We start from the raw sequence: 20,775 nt of genomic DNA, 5'->3' as shown, positions 1-20,775 counted from the left end.
AACAGACAGAGGTGCTGCAGTTGTGACTCTTTTTAAAAAAAAAAGTTAGACTGAAAAGAAAAAGTACTTTCCGTCCAATTTAGGATTTTGCGGGTGATACAGTTGGTTTGGAAAAGATTCAGAGGAATGATTCCCAGCTTAAAAGAACCTTAGTTACTCAGATAGGCATAAAGAGCTGGGTCTATTTACCCTACAGCAGCGTAAACCTAGAGGTGACCTGATATAGGTATATAAAATAATGAAAGGGCTGGACTGCGTACCCACTGATAGGTTATTTCAGTTTGGCAGAGTGGGGAGGACCAGGGTTCATGCATTTAAACTACGCAAGAGTAGGAATGGGTAGATGTTTAGGCAGTTCTTCCTTTCCCAGAGAGTAGTGGATCTTTGGAATAAGTTACCGGCTCTTGCAGTGTGTACTGACTCTCTGCACGCCTTCAAGAGAGAGTTGGATCGGTTCTTGACTGGGGCATTGATCGCATCATATAAAAGGTAAGCGATTTACCAGTTGACATAAGTGTGGTCAATTGGTCTCCTGAACTGGTTTCAATTGCCTGAGGGAGTCGGAGAGAATTTTTCAGATTTCTTTTCTCTTCTTGGCTTGTTTTTTTTTTACCTCTCCCAGTTGTCTTGTGATTGCAGGTAATTGTCAAATTGCCTCCAGACCCTACAACAAACTCCCCCATCTGTAGAACCTCTGATGGGCAACACACCTCAGGGCAAAAACCAGAACTGTTTGGGTATTGGTTTACAATGTGTGAATACTCCCAACATGTACAGCATTACACACCTCTTACGGTTGTGAACTGTTTTAAGTTTTCCTGTGCGCGCTTTTTTTTAGAAAAAAAACAAACAGCATCATTACACAACGGACCGTTTAAAGCACATTAAACATGCAGCTAGAATGTCTTACTGTAATATCACCACAGTGGTACAATGACACGTGGCATTAATACTATCTGGAGGACAGAATTGGATCCTTTAATTTTCATCGCTGTGTGTGGCCTTTCTTTCCCATCAATGTATGAAAGGTTCTGTGGGAGTGACAGGATTTCTGTTAAAATTGTAACTTATCCCCGTGGATCTTTAACTTAAGGTGCACCTGGACTAGGTCCTAATACCTCCTGGTGTGATTCAGATCAGGAACTCAGCTAAGGTCGGGGTTGGGGGGGGGGGGAAAAAAAAAAAGAGAGTAGATGGAGGAAAAATCAAACCAATGTCACCCCAATCCAGCGGCCCTAAACGTTAGTACTCTGAGTGCAGCACCGCCATTGGAAGTGGAGGAGTATCAAAATTAGCCCTTAAACTGATTCAAGCACTTAATGATCCCTTAAGGGAGATGAGAGATTTGGCACAGAGCACCAAATGGGATGTTGAGTTAAAAAATTTCTGCCCTTTGGTAGTACAGGTACAGCAGCTGGATTGGAAAAGGTGCAAGAGTTCGGTCTAAAGCTGAGGGAGAAAGACAAGTTAATGTACCTCATTAAAAAAAAGACTTGCATTTATATAGCGCCTTTCATGACTTCAGGATGTCCCAAAGGGCTTTACAGCCAATGAAGTACTTTTGAAGTCACAGTTGTAATGTAGGAAACGCAGCAGCCAATTTGTGCACAGCAATGTCCCACAAACAGCAATGAGATAATGACCAGATAATCAGTTTCTTTCTCGGCGATGTTGATTGAGTGATAAATATTGGCCAGGACACCAGGGAGAACTCCTTCTGCTCTTCTTCGAAATAGTGTCGTAGGATCTTCACCGTCCACCTGAGAAGGCAGGTGGAGCCTCGGTTTAATGTCTCATCCAAAAGACAGCACCTCCGACAGTGCAGGACTCCCTCAGTGCCGCACTGGAGTGACAGCCTAGATTGTGTGCTGAAGTCTCTTGCGTGGGACTTGACGTATCCTCCAGCGGGGTGACAGAGCTGCTTTTAATTCAGATTTTGGTGGCGTGGTGGTGGGGGGGGGGAAGGAGTGGAATTCTGTTCACCTGCGGTGCAGATACAACAACCGGCTGGATTTGCTCTCCATTGCTAGTCAGTCAATGAGCAGAAAATCTAGCCCAATACACGGCCGTTGCAATGAGGGACACAGAGGGGGCCGTACCCACAGACGGGCGACTGACAGGGAGCCCTACCCAGAGAGAAACAAGAGACAGACCGAGAGGTAGAGAGCGGTCAGAATGTGCAGTCGGCACAAGACGCAAGTTCGCAGTTTTTTTTGCCACACAGCTAGCCTGCACAATGCTGTTAACAGACACGAGTGCAAGGGGGCTTTTTCCAGTGAGGATAAGCAAACTGTTAAAACTACAACACCAGTGCTTCAGCCAGAGTTGATTTTCCGCTCACACTCACTCACCTGCCACAGCATATCTGGGAGACTTCACTTCCCATCAACTCCTGGATTCTGCGGGGGTTAATCTCGTTGTTTATGAAGTTATGGCCCAGCTGACCACAAAGTCCAGCTCCGAAAGTAAAAACGCCTCCATTCTAGGTAAAGGTTACACAAAGTACAGTAGAAATGAACATTATATTGTTTATACGTAAACACACACAGATTATACATACACATACAGACTTACATAGAATTTACAGCACAGCAACAGGCCGTTCAGCCCAACTGGTCCACACCAGTGTTTATGCTCCACACAAGCTTCCTCCCACCCCTCTTCCTCTAACCCGATCGGCATAACCTTCTATTCCTTTCTCCCTCGTGTGTTTATCTAGCTTCCCCTTAAACACATCTATGCTGTTCGCCTCCTTGTGGTAGCGAGTTCCACATTCTGACCACTCTCTGGGTAAAAGAAGTTTCTCCTGAATTTCCCATTACTTTACATTACAATACTGTTAACTGGAATATCTAAAAGGAACTAGCTGATCTCCAGTGACACTGCACACGCGAGAGTAGAAATTGGAATGCACTGTGCCCATTTTTCGGGCATAAAACAGTCTCAACGCACACCAATTTAGCCAAGGGAAGGCATGAACCCATCTGCACAGGCGTTGGTCCCACTGCTAAATTCACAGGGCCGTTTTATTTTTTAAAAAGATGATTCGGGCGGACATCTAATACAGGCGTTAAGCCCCTAGAATATGTAAATTAGTGGCCTAACACCTTTAGAAGGGCCCATTTTCAAAATTTGTCAGCAACGAGCGGAGCAGGCGTCAGGCCTACCTCGCTCAGGATTCCTCAGCGGCCACCAACTCCAGGTTGGTCAATTTTTTTTTGGAAACGTTCCTGTGGAGCCTGGAGGAGGAGGAGTGCTCCCCCCGCCGACTCCACAGGATTTGCAATCAGCCCCCTTCCGTAGCCCGCTATAATCCCCCCCTCCCACCCCTCCTGGGACTTACCCGAGGGCCGCTGCCTGGCGAGGCAGGCGGCCCGACATTGATCTCTGCGCTCGGGCAAGCCGCCTGTGGAGGCGCGACAGCAACTCGCGCCGAGAATGCTGACTAGGCCAGAGGACAGATTTCCATCGATCCGCGGGCCTCTCGGTTTGAAGTCTGGGCCTGAAAAGAGCACCAGACCAAAATTTACGGCGTAGAGCCTGGAGAAGTGCAGTCTTCAGGGAAGCAGGATTAGTGGGTTGGGGATAATTAGATGAGGGCAGGCAGGTGTAATTCCAGTCCTCCTTTTAAAGTCATACATTGTGTTCTTATTGAAAATTATTATGTGCACATTTGTAATGGAATCTGCCATGTAAACTTGTCACGCTGTAATTACACCCTCCAGCCAGTGGTAGTGCTACAACACTTCCATTGGCAAGATGATGTAATTACAGTGTGACAAGTTTACAGACAGTTAGTTCCATTACAAATGTTGACATAGGAATTTGTAATGGAAAAAGTTAACAGGCAGAGCGCACAGACGAAAGGTTTTTAAGATTGCTCGCCTTTACACAGACAACGTAACCAATGGAAAAGCTGGCTGATAGAAATAAGTTCGGACTACATCTAGCTTCTTATAACTGCAAACAAAACAGCTTCTGACTGAGATTAAACATGCAATGCAAAATTGAAGAGTGTTCTGCTCTCACTCAGTTAATCAGTTTTCAGGATGGCTGCAGTCAATGCTATGTCATAAAAAGAAAGACTTTCAATTTAAATCCAACCGCAGGCTATCAGAGCAATCGGCACAGGATTAAATTTCATGTTTTTGTGACATGATACAGCAGCATTTTGCAGACGCATGGTGACTCTATGCATCTCTGTCCCCGGTACGCTGGAGGGAAGGAGGAGGGGTGTATGAATCCATGCTAGTCCAGTGGGAAGGGTAGAACCATTGAGCCAAGTCTCTATGCTGGCCTGATGTGGCACTGCAATGGCAGTTTCCCTACTAGAGTTTAACAACAACAACTGCATTTATATAGCGCCTTTAACGCAGGGGAAAAAAATCCCAAAGTGCTTCACTGGAGCGTAATCGGACACAAAACAATGTTCATATTAAAGAACTACTTCAAGAAGTGGCTGAGAGATGTCCGGCCCACCGTCCTCCACCTTCGTCCCCCACCCAGAGCATTGCAAAACATCCCATTTAAAATTACAGTGTGGGTTCCATAATACTATAGTACTAAACACCTAAATGGTTCTTTGTTTTATTCAGATTAAATTTTTGTGCTCTCCATTTTCATTGACCCACCCCCACACACACTGATAATTAAATTCAAATTATGGGAGCATTCTTTATTTTTAAGCACAAAAAACAACTTTGAATGATCAAGTCACCGCCACATTGCATCAGATAGTGAAGCACCTCCATTGATTTCTGCAGAATTTGCACCCAGCGTTGTAAAATATTGTTACCTTTGTTAGTGCTGCCGTGTGTTCCTCACCACAACTAATGTAAACGATTTTCTGGCTCCTCAGGAACTTCACGTGATTGGGGACATCTCGATCTACAAAGACAAAAGGGTACAATCTGTCACAGTGATCTCCAGAACTGCCTTTTGCAGACATTCCCCTCATGGATGGAAATGTAAAGGGTCTGACATTTCAGCAGTTTCCAACCTATCACCATCCAGGGTACAGTAGCGCAGTGGTTATGTTACTCGACTAGTAATCCAGAGAATCAGAGTTCAAATCCCACCGTAGACAGTGTAAGGAAAGGCTGGATCAAAAGCAAAATACTGCGGATGCTGGAAATCTGAAATAAAAACAGAAAATGTTGGAGAAGCTCAGCAAGTCAGGCAGCATCTGTGGAGAAAGAAACAGAGTTAACGTTTCAGGTCGAAGACCTTTCGTCAGAACTAAACATTTTATTTAAGAAAAAGCTGGTGTCGGTATGAAGTTGTCGGATTGTCGTAAAAACCCAACCGGTTCATTAGGGAAGGAAACCTGCCGTCCTTACCTGGCCTATATGTGACTCCAGTCCCACACCAACGTAAATGCCCTCTGAAGTGGCCCGCTCAGTTTCATCGCTCAAGAAGGTTGCTCACCACCTTCTCAGGCCAATTAGGGGTGGGCAATAAATGTCGGCCTTGCCAGCGCCGCCTACATCCTGAGAATGAATAATAAAAAAAAGTGTGCGGACTTTGTGATTTACTCTACCATGCTGGTGATTTCCAAGTGCAGCCTTTATAACCCAACTGCTGAAGCCTTTCCATTATTTGATAGCACAAAGCAGCCCGCTTGATTGGCACCCCATCCACCACCCTGAACATTCACTCCCTTCACCACCGGCGCACAGTGGCTGCAGTGTGTACCATCCACAGGATGCACTGCAGCAACTCGCCAAGGCTTCTTCGACAGCACCTCCCAAACCCGCGACCTCTACCACCTAGAAGGACAAGAGCAGCAGGTACATGGGAACAACACCACCTGCACGTTCCCCTCCAAGTCACACACCATCCTGACTTGGAAATATATCGCCGTTCCTTCGTCGTCGCTGGGTCAAAATCCTGGAACTCCCTTCCTAACAGCACTGTGGGAGAACTTTCACCACACGGACTGCAGCGGTTCAAGAAGGCGGCTCACCACCACCTTCTCAAGGGCAATTAGGGATGGGCAATAAATGCTGGCCTCGCTAGCGACACCCACATCCCATGAACGAATAATTAAAAAAAACATCTGGGCCTAACTCACACCCTTTGGTTCTGTTGAGCCCATCTGTGTTTTGATGCTGTGGAGGAAATCACCAGCTGAAGTGCCTTAAACAAACAGTCCCACAGACTTGAACTTCAAACAGGCAGTCCCACAAGCTCTTAAGTATCTAAGAGCAGCCAAAGTTCATTACGTTCATCATGAAAGTGTCCTTGGGTCATGCCAATTAATCTGTACTCATTTGGTTTCGATGGGTTTGTTCCTTGTTGCAACAGGAAGAAGGTTTGTACATTAATTTCGCTAAAAGGAGTTTTATCTCAGAAGTAATTTAATTATAAACGGCTTGGATTGCACAAAATGGCACTTCTGGGCGGAATACATTTTTAAAAAAAAAACAAATCCAAAGTTAAACTTGGAACAACATAGTAATTAAATTGTATTATATTTCCATTGGGGGAACAAAAGCTGTATTTTTAACCCTCAGTGGCTGCCAGAATTTTTAATCTGTACTCACTGAGTAGATTTAATAGGTAGATGTCAGCCTTGGCTCAGTGGGTAGCACGCTCACCTCTAAGTCAGAAGGTCATGGGTTCAAGCCCCATTCCATGAAATTTAAGCATATAATCTAGGCTGACACGTCAATGTAGTACTAAGGAAGTGCTGCATTGTTAGAGATGCTATATTTGGATGAGACATTAAACTGAGGCCCTGTCTGTCCTCTCAGGTGGATGTAAAAGCTCCCATGGCACTATTCAAAGAGAAGGGAAGCTCTTCCCAGTGTTATTTATCCTTCAAATAACACCTAAAACAGACGATCGGGTCATTTATTTCATTGGTGTTTGTGGGACCTTGCTGAGTGCAAATTGGCTGCTGCCTTTCCTACAGTACATTCATAATACTTCAGTGGTTGTAAAGTGCTTTGGAACATCCTGAGGTCATGAAAGGTACGATATTAATGCAAGTCTTTCTTGTTAAAAAAAGTTCTTAAAATTCTGAAGGGTTTTGATGGAGCGAATAGGGAAAGACCATTTCCTCTGCTTTGGGAGTCAGGGAAGAGAGGTCATCAATTTAAAGTTGTCGCAGAGAGTGAGGAGAAATTTCTTTACTCAGGGGGCTGTTGAGCACGGAATGCTTTGCCACAGGGAGTGGCTGAGGCTGAGCCCATTCTATCCTTCAAGGGAAAGCTGTTGAAATATTTGAAGCAGAGGAAAAATCCAGGGGCACTGGGATTAGTTTTGGATTGCTCCGGCAAATAGCCGGCGCAGACACAACGGAAGCAAACGAAATGGAAAATTAGGCAGGGTGTGTAACGAGCGGCCAATGCGATATCGGCCATTTTACACCCCCATCAAAGTTGAAAGTTGTGCCCCATAATTTGAACTAGTTTCATACTCGGAAGCAGACGGTTAATCAGAGAGTTCAAACATTAAAACTCTGAAGGGGAATAAGAAAAATGTTTTTTTTTTCCTCTCCTGCCAATTTTATCTCCACTTTCCTTTCCTGAAGACATCAGTGGTGCAATTGTGGGCCTCGGTAAGAATCTTTGGCCTGACAGATGGCCTAACCTCGTCTTCACCAAATTCTCGCACTTTCCGCAGAGATTGGTGGCCAGGAATCAGAAGAGGAGTCACCACCCTGAGCAATTTGCCCCTTCCCCTAACCCTGGGGCGCATAAGTCAACCGTACAGTCCCAGCTACACACAGCCCATGACTGAGAACAGCTAACTCAGCGTAAACCAGGGACCTACCCGGTCTCCGTGAGTCAACTACTCGCTGAGCTTTTAGGGGAGCTCCAAGAATAAATCGTAATGCCAAACTCACAAATTGTGCTGACATTAAGAAAAAATTCCTTTACAATCATGTTGTAGGAACTATTTTCTGTATTTTCGGTTTGAATGGATGCAAGTTCAGTGTAAATCAAACTCAGACTCAGTTATTTACAAGAGTAACACTAATTAGCACTTAACCAATTCTGTATGGGCACTGTACTCCAGAATATAGCATAAGGCTAGCACACTGCAAGGCCTCAGGCTGAGTCTGACAGGCACACTACTGTACATATTGATTACAATTATCCAAGTACATTACTGTTGTCTGATCGAGTCTTCAGAATATTGGAGGAAATTAGTTCTTTGAGGCATAAATTGAGAAGCTCAACAGGGGAAAAAAAAAGCTTTCACTCAGACCGAAATCAGCACCTAGGGAATGATTTTCACTTTTGGTGATTGGACACCGGGTTATACACCCCACCCGAATTTCCTTTACATTTCCTTCAAGGGACAGGAAAACCAGGCAGGGTCTATTACGGGCAGTCGATCCACGGTTTGTGCCCGTGCTAAAAGTGAAAAATAACCCCCTCAACTCCTAACTTTGGAGGATCACACGATAATTACGGGCGAGGAAAGCCATTCGGCCCATCTTAATTCATCCATCCAAAGGGATTGTAGAGCAAACCCGCCCCCCCCCCCACCCCCCCACCCCCAACCCCACATCAGCACCCAGTGGTTTCGTAAATGATCCCTAAGTTTTTGTTTCCACTACACTATCTGGAACTCATCTCAGATGGAGGCAACCTATTCTTGACAGGACTATCAGCGGCCATTGGAACTTCAAGTGGGAGCTGGACCAGTTCTCGACTGGCGCAGTGATCGCATCATATTGAAGGTAAGTTGGTTAACAGATAACGAACGCATGGTCCATGTGATCTCCTGGACTGGTTTCGATTGCCTGAGTGGTCTTTTCCTGCCCGCCGTTTTCGTACGAACACGAGACTGTCTGCCTTGAATCAAATGGCCCACCGAGTTTGGTTTTAAACGGCACACTAATCGCTTCCGTGAAACTCATGCCCTTCTGTTAATTGTGTACCTTTATCGTCACTGAGTCCCAGCTGTCCACAGTTGTTCCTCCCCCAGCCAAACACTGCGCCCGAGAGTGACAGAGCGAAGCTGTGTGTCCCTCCTGTGGCAATCTGAGCCAGCGGGATCCCGGTCAGAGACTTCACGCACTGGGGGCTGGGCTGGGAGGGAAAGCCTTTCCCAAGGCCCAGCTGGCCATGAGCGTTCTGTCCCCAGGCAAACAGTCGACCATCTAGAAAAGAGAAACAAGATTAAAAACACCAGAAGTATGTGTGAATGTTGTTTTGTGTGTTGGCTGGAAGATATAAAACTTGTGTGAAAAAGGTTAATTGAAAACATCAATTATCCATCAACGTTTGTTAGAAGGTTAATACTACCTTCCCCTATCAATTGCAAACCACCGCACCATGAACCGAGTTGAATCACAATTGTTAATCTTCGAAGAGAATGCCCGCTCATCTTAACATGTAGGACAAAGTTCTTTGCCTCTGGTGTAACCATATTCAATAGCATAAATACCGAGGAGGCAGCTCACAACACAACAGTCCCAGAATACGAATTAAAAGGTCAACTTAAAAGTGGCTTTACAGTCCCTAAAGATCCAAAAAGTCATACCAGTGTCATTCATTATGGGGTCTCTTGCACTGTCGCTCCATGCCATCACCGCATTCTAAACATAGCTTTGAATTATGCTGTGTCAATATGAACGTACAGAGACCGAACGCTCATAAGGAAACTCCTCCATCCTCCATCTTAGCAGAGGCATTAACCTGCTAATTTTGAAAGCATTAGCGCCTCGACTAAAACAGAGGAGGAAGGAATTTTCTACAAATGCTCGTACTTGAATATTCACACAGAGATTTCAAGGCCATAGTTTTTATCTTGCCCTCCAATAGCCTCGTCCCCCTTTTAAGGTGTATCACATTAGAGGAACTGAATGCCATGGTCCTCCCAGAATATTTTTGTGCTTGCCAGAGGGAGGAGTAACAGCACTGGGAAACGGACTCCCATGCTCAAACGGAACCAGTGAAAGCAGACATTCTCAGGTTGGAGGAGAACTTGGACCCTTGTCCTTCTAGGTGGCGAAAGTCATGGGTGTGGGAGGTGCTGATGGACAGAAAGTGGTGAAAGAGATACACAAAGGAGGCAAGGAAAAGGGCAGACATACTCCTGCAGTCACAACTTTACCAAGACACAGATCAGCAGAATGGGACAAAGAGAGAGAGAGAGCGCGCGTTATTTTGACTTTGGGCGATAGTGCAAAACGGGCAATAAAGGCTCGGCCCCTCGTTGAACACCTCTCCCCATTTCAGTTAGGCCAACATAAACAAAAATGGGGAAAGGTGTTTAGCAGGCGGCCCAAACCAATATCGTCCCTTTTACGCTATCGTCTGATGTCAAAATTACTTCCAATGAGTGTGTCAAGACAATGGAGGTCATTTTCACCTTCACCGCTTGGGCAATAGACTGGCAGAGCAAGTCGCCCGCCCGATTTTCGATTGCGTTGAAATGAAATTCTGGCGGAATCTATAGTAGTCGCCCATAAGGTGAAGGTGGAAGTTACCCCCCTATTATGCGTGCATTACGTGATGTCAGAGCCTGTGATGGCTCGGTGTTACAGTGCGAGGTTAGTGTGTACAGACAATACGGAAGTACCTTTGGTGAGAGCCATGCAGTGCCAGCTTCCGCAGGTGACTTGTACGACCATGCATCCGTTCAGGGTCCGCACTAACCTGAAGTAGAAAAGCTCAGTTAAGAAAATGAAAGTGGTGGGGGGGGGGCGGGAACAAAAACATTTTGTACTGGAAGAACATGCTACATAGCTTGGTACGTTACAATTTAATTGCTAATTTAGTTCAAACTGCATTTCCACAACTTCTAGGAAAATTAAAACATTTAATAAGAATTATAATTGGGATTGTCTGTGCAGGATGTTTAAACATTGACACAGAGTTACAGTATAAGTGACGTTTATTACAATCGATGGCACTGGCATTGTGCACGCCCTTCAGGTCTTTTATCAGAGGACATGTAGCTAGGAAGATTGGTCCCCAAGACTAGTATTAAGACGGTATCTGTTGGAAGCTCTGTAGATCCTCCCTCGAAAGAATCAATCCCAACATTACGAAATTCATTTCGCCTAAAATTAATTTCCAGAACAATTATCACCACTGCCCCTAACTTCAAGTGGGCAGTTGGATGCTCCCTCCACACACCCCCAGAAGTGCAGCTCCGTTTACAGTTGGACCCCTTGCGTTATCCTGATCATTGCTAAAACCTTCTGCTCCTCACCACCGTACCCACCCTAATCTGAAGCAAAAGGGAATTCAAACCATGGGCGAAAACTGGCTCAAAAGACATCAGGAATAGTTCTGCTGTAGTAAAGATAAAATAAAGTTGACACCTCGAATAAATACACTGCAGGCAGAGTACGCTGTATACAGAGTATATAGGTGTCAGACTTAGCTCAGCGGTAGCACTCTCGCCCCCGAGACAGAATGTTGTGGGTTCAAGCCCCACTCCAGAGATTTGAGCACATAATCTAGGCTGATACTTCAGTGCAGGAGTGAGAGAGTGCTGCATTGTCGGAGGTGCCGTCTTTCGGATGAGAAATTAAACCTTCTTCTTCTTCTAAAAGATCCCATGGCACTATTTCAAAAAAGAGCAGGCAAGTTCTCCCTGGTGGCCTGGCCAATATTTATCCCCCAATCAACATCACTAAAATAAAACAGATTATCTGGTAATTTGCCTGATTGGCGTCTGTGGGAGCTTTTGTGCACAACTTGGTTGCCGCGTTTCCTACATGACTACAGTGACCACACTTCAAAAGTACTTCAATGGCTGTAAAGCACTTTGGGACGCCCTGAGGTCGTGAAAGGCACTGCATAAATACAAGTCTTTCTTCTTCTTCTACACTCAATGAATGTTGTTACAAAAAGCAACCGTGCAGAGCTAAACTTGTTATCAACTTGTTTTCTTCTGGCAATGTTCAGTCTTGTGATTATATGATGAAATGGTATCTTAGGCATTAAGAGGAGGGAATTTGACATTCTCTGTTTCATTCTGAACTTGAGTTTTGTAAATATGGAGCATGGAGTACAAGAGTAAAGAAGCAATGATAAATTAGTACAAAATATTGGTTAGGCCACACTTAGAGTACTGGGTGCAGTTTTGGGTGCCCCATTATAGAAAGGACATTAAAGCCGTAGAGTGTTCACCAGGATGATGCAAGGGATAGAAAACTGTAGTTATGAGGAGAGATTTGAGGTAGTGGGATTATTTCCACTGGAGCAAAGAAGGCTCAAAGGAGATTTAATAGAAGTTAAACACTGGTAAGATCAAAGCCATCGTCGTTGACCCCCACCAGAAACTCTGTCCCCTCGCCATCAATTCTGTCCCCCTTCCCGGCCATTGTCTCAGGCTGAACCAAACTACTTGCAAACTCAGCGTCCTATTCTGAAGCTCAGTTTCCGACCCCATATCCTTTCCATCAGAAAGACCACCTACTTCCACCTCCATAACATCATCTGCCGTCGCTCCAACCTCAGCCCACCTGCTGCTAAAACTTTCATCCATGCTTTTGTCACCTTGAGGCTCAGCTATTTCAATGCTCTCCTGGCCGATTTCCCATCTTACATCCAACATAACCTTCAGCTCATCCAAAGCTCTGTTGCCCGTATCCTGTCCCACTCCAGGTTCCGTTCGCCTATCACCTTGCTGATCTACGTTGATTCCCGGTCCCTCAACGCATTCAATGTAAAATTCTCATCTTGGTATTTAAATCCCTTCGCAGCCTCGCCTCTCGCCATCTCCGTAACCTCCTCCAGCCCCACACCGCCCCCAAACTCTCCTTTCCTCTGTCTCCAGTCTCTTCTGCCTATCTACCTGCCTTGCATTACCACCGCTGCATCCCGTTCCCCCCCCACATTGGCAGCTATGCCTTCAGCTGCCTAGTCACCACTCTCTGGAGCTCCCAGTCACCAACTCCCTCTCCTCCTTTAAGGCCCTCCTTAAAACCCACCTCTTTGTCCAAGTTTTTGGTCACATCCCCGCCCCAATATCTCCCTTGGCTCAGCATCCATTTTTTTGATTACTCCTCTGTGAAGCGCCTTGGGACATTTTTCTACATTAAAAAGGCGCTATGTAAAATTATCAAGGGTTTTGATAGATTGAATAGGGAAAGACCATTTCTTCTGGTTAGGGAGTCAGTGACAAGGGGTCATCAACTTAAAATTGTCATGAAGAGAGTAAGCAGAGAGGTTAAGGGAGATTACTTTGCGCTGGGGGTTGTTGGACTATGGAGTGCTTTTCCACAAGGAGTGATTGAGGCAGAGGCTATTGCATCTTTTATGGGAAAATTGTGATAAATAGTTGATGCAGCGAAAGATACGGGGCAATAAGGAGAGCACGAGGCAGCTGCAGTAGCTTCAAACTGCAGGCGCCGACACGATGGGCCGAATGGCTTCGTTCTGCGTTGTAAACGTCTATGGGTCTAAGTAACGGTGCAAATAAAGGCTGTTCACGATTATGAAAATCTGTCAGTTGGTCGGAGAACAGTCGACTTTTCCTGGCTGCGTGCACACAAGACATAGAGACGTTACAAGATGAGTCCGTGTTTCGGGAACTTTTTTTTTCTATTTGTCAATCGCAGTCAAACTAGTCACAGACATGATGGACTTCCCATTGACAAAGGCAAGGCATGTGGCTGGAATTTGGATGAAAGCACTGAGTGCTAAGTGATCAGTGATCACTTTAAATAACAAGTGTCTCTGCTTCATTTATCATTGCCAAGCTCAACCACTTTGTTTCCCTCCAAATTTGGATTTGACTAACCAACTGTCCATTCCTATTGTAACAGTTATAAAAGTGTATCTGGAAGGATTTAATTATAAACATTTTTAATTAGGAAGACATAATTAGACACATATTACATTATTACACAGTATTCCAGTTACAACATTAAACCCGGTACAGACAGGTTTCAAAACTCTGCAGGTCACAATTCCATTTTGAACACTGACTGCAGGAACTGTTTGGTACCTTGGTATCCTGATAGTCTCTTCAGTAGAGTCAATCCCCAGCTGACCATCTCTTCCTGCTCCCCACGCAAAGACCTGACCCTGGTCATTGACAGCTACAGTGTGGGCTTCTCCGCAAGCCGTCTGGACAATCGTCTGGGCATCCAGTGCGCTGACTTGTTCTAATGGACAAAGGAAAAGGATAAGGGGAATGTCACACATAGCAGCTCAATATTAGCTGACGATTTGTACAAAAATGGATGAGTTCACAAAATAAATTAGCTAGGGAGAAAATTGAAGTAATCTTCATACCCATGTAACTTACATTATAACTGTATCTTAAAAATCTAATGTCTGTGCACACTTCCTGCCTATGTAAACTTGTCACACTGTAATTACACCCTCCAGCCACTCGAGGTACTGCAGCGCCAGCACTAGCAGGTGGGTGTAATCACAGCATGACAAGTTCAGATAGGCAGCTTCCACTATAAATTCAGACCTGGGCATTTGTAAACAGAAATATAAAAACAAAGGGCAGAACGTGACTTTAAAACGGCGACTGAATTACGTTTGCATGACCTGGTCCGACGAACCCCCCGTTCCACATCAGGACTACAATTGGGGGGGGCCAATTTTAACCTAACCCGCCCAGTGGGAACTGATGGGACAGGATTGCCTGCCCGTTTAACACCCCGTGTCAACGGGAAGTAAAATCAGACAGCTGATCTGATCCCGTCAGTTTCCCACCACACAGGTTAGGTTAAAATTACCCCCTTGGTTTTGACTTCCCATGTGCAAAACCACGGCAGATTGACCAGTACACAAAAAGAGTACACATTAAAAGTTCCCGGTCGGCACTCACTCATTTTAGGTTTAATTAGCAGTGCAATGGAGGTCCTAGCCCAACAAGTCAAAAATCTTTAAAATTTAACATGTCACTCCGCTATTTAAGAAAGGTGAGAGAGGGAAACCAGGGAACTCTAGACCGGTTAGCCTAACATCTGTTGTCGGGAAATTACTAGTGTTCATAATTAAGGTTAGAGTGACTGAACAGCTTGAAAATTTTCAGCTAATCAGGGAGAGCCAGCATGGATTTGTAAAGGGTGGATCACGCCTGACGAACCTGATTGAATTTTTTGAAGAGGTGACTAAAGAATGTCCATGGATGTTGTTTATATGGACTTCCAGAAGGCATTCAATAAAGTGCCTCACAAGAGACTGTTAGCTAGAGTTGAAGCTCATGGAATTGAGGGCAAATTATTGACCTGGTTAGGAAATTGGCTGAGCAGGAGGGGACAGAGAGTAGGGATAATGGGCAGGTACTCAAATTGGCAGGATGTGACTAGTGGTGTCCCACAGGGAACTGTGTTGGGGCCTCAACTATTCACTGTATTTATTAATGACTTAGATGATGGGATAGAGAGCCACATATTGAAGTTTGCCGATGACACAAAGATAGGCAGCATTGTAAGCAATGTAGATAGAAGCATAAAATTACAGAGAGATATTAATAGATTAAGTGAATGAGCAAAACTGTGGCAAATGGATTTCAATCTAGGCAAGTGTGAGGTCATCCACTTTGGATCTAAAAAGGATAGATCAGAGTACTTTCTAAAATGATGAAAAGCTCAAAACAGTGGAGGTCCAAAGAGACTTAGGGGTCCATTTACATAGGACATTAAAGTGTCATGGACAGGTACAGAAAATAATCAAAAAGGCTAATGGAATGCTGGCCTTTATATCAAGAGGACAGAAGTTATGCTACAGCTATACAAAGCCCTGGTTAGACCACACCTGGTGTCGTGTTCAGTTCTGGGCACCGGACCTTACGAAGGATATATTGGCCATGAAGGGAGTGCAGCGTGCATTTGCTAGAATGATGCTGGGACTCCAAGGGTTAAATTACGAGGAGAGATTACACAAACTAGGGTTGCATTCCCTGGAATTTAGAAGATTATGGGGCGATTTGATCGAAGTTTTCAAGATATTAAGGGGATCTGATAGGGTAGAGAGAGAGAAACTGTTTCTGCTGGTTGGGGGGTCTAGGACTGGGAAATATTGCCTAAAATTTAGAGCCAGAACTTTCAGGAGTGAAGTTAGGAAGCACTTCTACACGCAAAGGGTGGTAGAAATTTGGAACTCACTTCCGCAAACAGCAGTTGGTGCTAGCTCACTTGTTGATTTTAAATCTGAGATTGATAGATTTTTGTTAACCAAAAGGTATTAAGGGATATAAGGCTAAGGCAGGTATAGAGAGTTAGGTCACAGGTCAGCCATGATCTCATTGAATGGCAGAACAGGCTTGAGGGACTAAATGGCCTACTCCTGTTCCTATATCACATCTCCAACTTCCTCTGCACATGCAAGAGGCTCCAGATATGCCTCAAATATCAAAACAAGAACGGGCTTGGCCTCTCAAAGATCAGGCACTATTACTGGGCAGCCCAGACTCCAGCGATTGGCTCATGTCACCAAGTAAAGCTCACGGCTGTGAACAGAGACCAGAGACTGAGCCCCCAAAAATTCGTGCCTTACCACCTCTTCTCCTGCATTATAAAAGACTCCTTTAAAAAAAAAATCTTTCTTTTAACATGCCTTCAACACCCCTCTAGGGGTTGCCAACTCTGGTGGGACATATTCCTGGAGGTTTCATTACATGACCTCCTGCCTCCAACTGCACCCCTCCCCCCCCACACTCTTGCCATTGGTCGTCCAATACATCCATCCTCATGATGCACCACCTTCCTACGCCAATCAGAAAGTGAATTCTTTCTCCTGCTCAGCGTCCAATTTTATTTCACCTTCTTAAGCACTCAGATGTTTCCTTTACATGAGGTAAACTACAGTTTGCAGCTCTAAATTCAAACGCCCTGATTTTAACCAGGGTCAAAGGGTGAGGGCAGGGCCCGGGTTGCTGGTGTCATTTTAACTTCTGGGCCCCAACCCAGTGCCAATGACATGGTGCCAGGGGGACAGGAGCGGGCAAGAGTGGCTGGAGACCACCTGAGGGAATGGTCCCCAGGACTTTGGGGGGGGTGGGGGGGGCAGGTTTCCAGAGGCGATTGTAGCAGGAGGGAAGTCTGGTTTAGGGGAGGCCTTAGGTTTCTTTTTTAAAAAGTGATGTTGGTTGAGGGATAAATATTGGCCAGGACACCGGGGAGAAATCTCCTGCTCTTCAGGAAGTAAAGTTAATGGGAGGGCTGACAAGTACAAAGCAACAGGACATCGAGCAGCATCGTACATGCACAGAATGGACCTCAAACTTTGCCAAATCTTTGTAGAGAGCCACATTAATTTTCGTTAAACTTAACATAAGGAGTTATATTTTACTCTCTTCACCAAGTTGTAGCAAAAACAAGAGTATAACGCAGTACTCCCCACTTTAAACTCGCATCTACTTTCATTAAAATCAGCAAAAGGAGGAAAACATAGCCCCAGAGACTGTGATGCAAGAAAAGGTCATTCGGCCCATCAAGCCCTTTCCTTCTACAGACTATGTATAATATAAGACTCTACTCAACCCACCTACTACAATCTCTGAAACAAAGGTTTCCCCCAATATTCCCCCTGCTGCTAAACAATGGTTAGCGGAGGTCCTTTCTGAAGTGAGACCGTCCAAATGAATGGCAATGGCCTCTTCCAGTCCCATATAACCCTACGCAATGTTCCACTTTTGTACAGCGATAGCGTCGGTCTACAAAAAACGCGTGCTGTCTGAACCTTTTCGAAACCAAGCCGATAGCCTCAATCACGACAAATTTTCTAAATTACACATCCTTTATAAAAATGTTGTTAGTAGATGGTGACCTTTAAGCATTTAGTGCAGCTGAAGCACCTACTGAATTAAAATTAATTTATACCATTATCAATGTAGAGAGAAATTACATAGAACAACATTGAAATTACAGCACATGAACAGGCCATTCGGCCCAACTGGTCTATGCCGGTGTTTATGCTCCACATGAGCCTTTTCTCACCCTATCTTTCTATTCCTTTATCCCTCATGTACTTATCTAGCTTCCCCTTAAAGGCATCTATACTATTCGCCTCAAGCACTCCATCTGGCAGCAAGTTCCACATTCTAACCACTCTCAGGGTAAATGGGATAATTAATTAATATGGATCACATATGTCCTTTACTTTACCCGAGTACCATTGCATCCACCATCCCACCAGGTTTTCAACAAACAAAAAACTCACTCCCTTCCCAAGCCAGTAGGTTCTTTCTTAAAGAAATGAATGTTATGTTTATATAGCATCTTTCATGACCTCAGGACATCCCAAAGTGCTTCCCATCCAATGAAATACTTTTGAAGTGTGGTCACTGTTGTAATGTAGGGAAATGTTGCAGCCAATTTGCACACAGCAAGGTCCCACAAACAGCAATGACATAATGACCAGGTAATCTGTTTTCGTGATAATGGTTCAGGAATAAATATTGGCCAGGATGCCAGGAAAGCTCCCCTGCTTTTTTTTAAAAAAAAGTTTCATGGTAACTTTTACATCCAACCGAGAAGGCAAATTGGACCTCGGTTAATGTCTCATCCGAAAGACGGCACCTCCAACAGTGCAGCACTCCCTCAGTCCTGCACTGGAATGTCAGCCTAGATTATGTGCTCAAGTCTCTGGAGTGGGATTTGAACCCACAACCTTCTGACTCAGAGGCAACAATGCTACCAACTGAGCCAAGGCTGTAAGTCAAATATACTGATGGCTTAAGGTACAGTAAGACACAGGTTCACACAGAGTTTCCAATCTGAACCCCACGGAGGTGACCAGCAGAGGCCTCGAGGTCCGGGGGATCATTCTGAGTTACTCCCTCGTGACCAGCCTAAAAGTTGGTGGAGGAGTATGTTGTCCACCTACTCTCTCTCAACAAGAAATGGTGCTTGGCCCTGAGAAACCGGAATAGGAGGAGGAGAAAGGAAAAAAAAAAACACACATTGATAACAGGATTACAATGCCACAGCACTTAATAGCTCAAGAAAAGACAAGTACTTCATCTTCTATTGAAATAATTTTTAAAAACCAAAAGCACAAAGTGTCCCATAAGGAACTCAGACTGCAACAAAGCAATTATCCAGCTCCCCTGATCGCACAGATCTGCAAAACAGGAGGGTGCTTAAATGGACAGGTGACTTTCGGCTTGCCCTCAGTTGTGGTTCTCTTATAAAGTTTGAAGTGACAAAATAAGAGGGTGACAGTTCTGGGTTTTTACAAATGTATCACTGAAATCAAAGGTCTTAGTGTCACACTACTGGGTACACAACACAAACCCATAGAATTTGCTCTTCCAGCGATTCCATATTGATATACATCGTTATTGTTAAATGCATAACTTGCAGTAGGTCTGGAGATGGTACTGTGGACACTAGTTAAGAACAGATACCACGTGCTGGCAATGTAATGGCACTACCATTAGTCACTGCTCCACTGATTTTTTGTTTAATTCACAACAATATAGCCTTTAACATAGTAAAACATCCCAAAGCACTTCACAGGAGCATTATCAGACAAAATTTGAAACCGAGCCACATAAGGAGATATTAGGATAGGTGACCAAAAACTTGGTCAAAGAGGTAGGTTTTAAGGAGCATCTTAAAAAGGAGGAAAGAGACACAGAGAGGTTTAGGGAGGGAATTCCAGAGCTTAGGGCACAGCCGCCAATAGTGGGGCGCTGGAAATCAGGGATGCACAAGAGACCAGATTTACTAGAATTACCTTTGAAGCAATTTTGTAAGATTAGGAAGGACATTACTTAACACACTTTTTTTAAAAAAAAACAAATGAAGATTTTCGTAATCATTTTAGAAAAGCACAAAAGGTGGAAATGCTTTTTGTGGACAACGCATAGGCCATATGGATGCCTGTGCCTTTCTGGCTCTTAGCATGGACACGGGTACAGATGCTATAGTCACTCCGCTGGATTCAGTGTTATTCCTGGGGCATTGTCCAGTATACTCGACAGCACTCACTCCCCTTCCACCACTTCATGGATCAGATGGCAATCGGTCTATTTCTGGCTGAATGTTTTATACGATTACACCAGGCACTGGAGCACAGCTAGATTCTGGATGCAGTGAAGAGGGAATGAATTGGCATTTTCCATTTCCTTCCAATTCACAATCCTCATACATACAACAATTGCAACTTGCATTTTTATATGTACCTTTAATGTGGTAAAACGTCCCAAGGCACTTCACAGGAGCGTTATCAGACAAAATTTGACACCGAGCCACATATGGAGATATTAGGACAGGTGACCAAAAGCTTGGTCAAAGAGGTAGGATTTAAGGAGCGTCTTAAAAGGAGGAGAGCGCGGTAGTGAGGCGGAGAGGTTTAGGGAGGGAATTCCAGTGCTCAGGGGCCTAGGCAGCTGAAGGCACTGCCGCCAATGGTGAGGCGAAGGAAATCGGGGATGGCTGTTTGGAAGAGTTTCTAAGTACAAGCAACTAGGAGTTCCCATAATGAGACAGCCGGGTTGTGGAGGGTGATGCAGGCGGAATAAGCGCCATTGATCATTTACTCCAGGAAGAGAAATGGTGGACTAAACAGGAGTTCTGCTGATGAAATTTTGCAGACACCCAAAAATCTAATTTTGTTCCAACGGCACTGCACAACGTCCTTTAAATAGGCTCCATGAGCCTACTGACTGCCAAAAAGAAAAACACTGGGGGCGGGGTGGGGTGGGGTGATGCTGGGATACAGGTTAGTCTATTTATAAACCGTCTTTAAAACAGATACACGTTACCACATTTGGTCCCAATTCACTTCCCAACAAGCAACACATAACCAGCCATTATCTGTTACAATTCTAGTTTAAAGAGAGCACAAGCATGATCAGTCTAGGAAAAAGAAAAATTACACTGGA

The 20,775-nt window shown here is 44.7% G+C and overlaps 1 protein-coding gene across 3 annotated transcripts in view; it reads right to left on the bottom strand.

Moving 5' to 3' along the window:
• LOC137329873 (probable E3 ubiquitin-protein ligase HERC3) overlaps positions 1 to 20,775 on the bottom strand; it is an 88,208-nt gene that overhangs the window by 43,906 nt on the left and 23,527 nt on the right. For all 3 annotated transcript variants that reach the window (XM_067994452.1, XM_067994450.1, XM_067994451.1), the window contains exons 3-7: positions 13,927 to 14,086; positions 10,543 to 10,619; positions 8,897 to 9,118; positions 4,796 to 4,887; positions 2,352 to 2,482 (exon numbers count right to left, since the gene is read on the bottom strand). In XM_067994452.1, coding sequence (XP_067850553.1) covers positions 2,352 to 2,482; positions 4,796 to 4,887; positions 8,897 to 9,118; positions 10,543 to 10,619; positions 13,927 to 14,086 — 682 coding nt within the window. The remainder of the gene's footprint in view (positions 1 to 2,351; positions 2,483 to 4,795; positions 4,888 to 8,896; positions 9,119 to 10,542; positions 10,620 to 13,926; positions 14,087 to 20,775) is intronic.

This window comes from Heptranchias perlo, chromosome 1 (genome assembly GCF_035084215.1).
Source record: "Heptranchias perlo isolate sHepPer1 chromosome 1, sHepPer1.hap1, whole genome shotgun sequence".
Lineage (NCBI taxonomy): Eukaryota > Metazoa > Chordata > Chondrichthyes > Hexanchiformes > Hexanchidae > Heptranchias > Heptranchias perlo.
The sequence above is the reverse complement of the archived record's forward strand: the minus strand, read 5'-3'. Positions and strand labels throughout refer to the sequence as shown.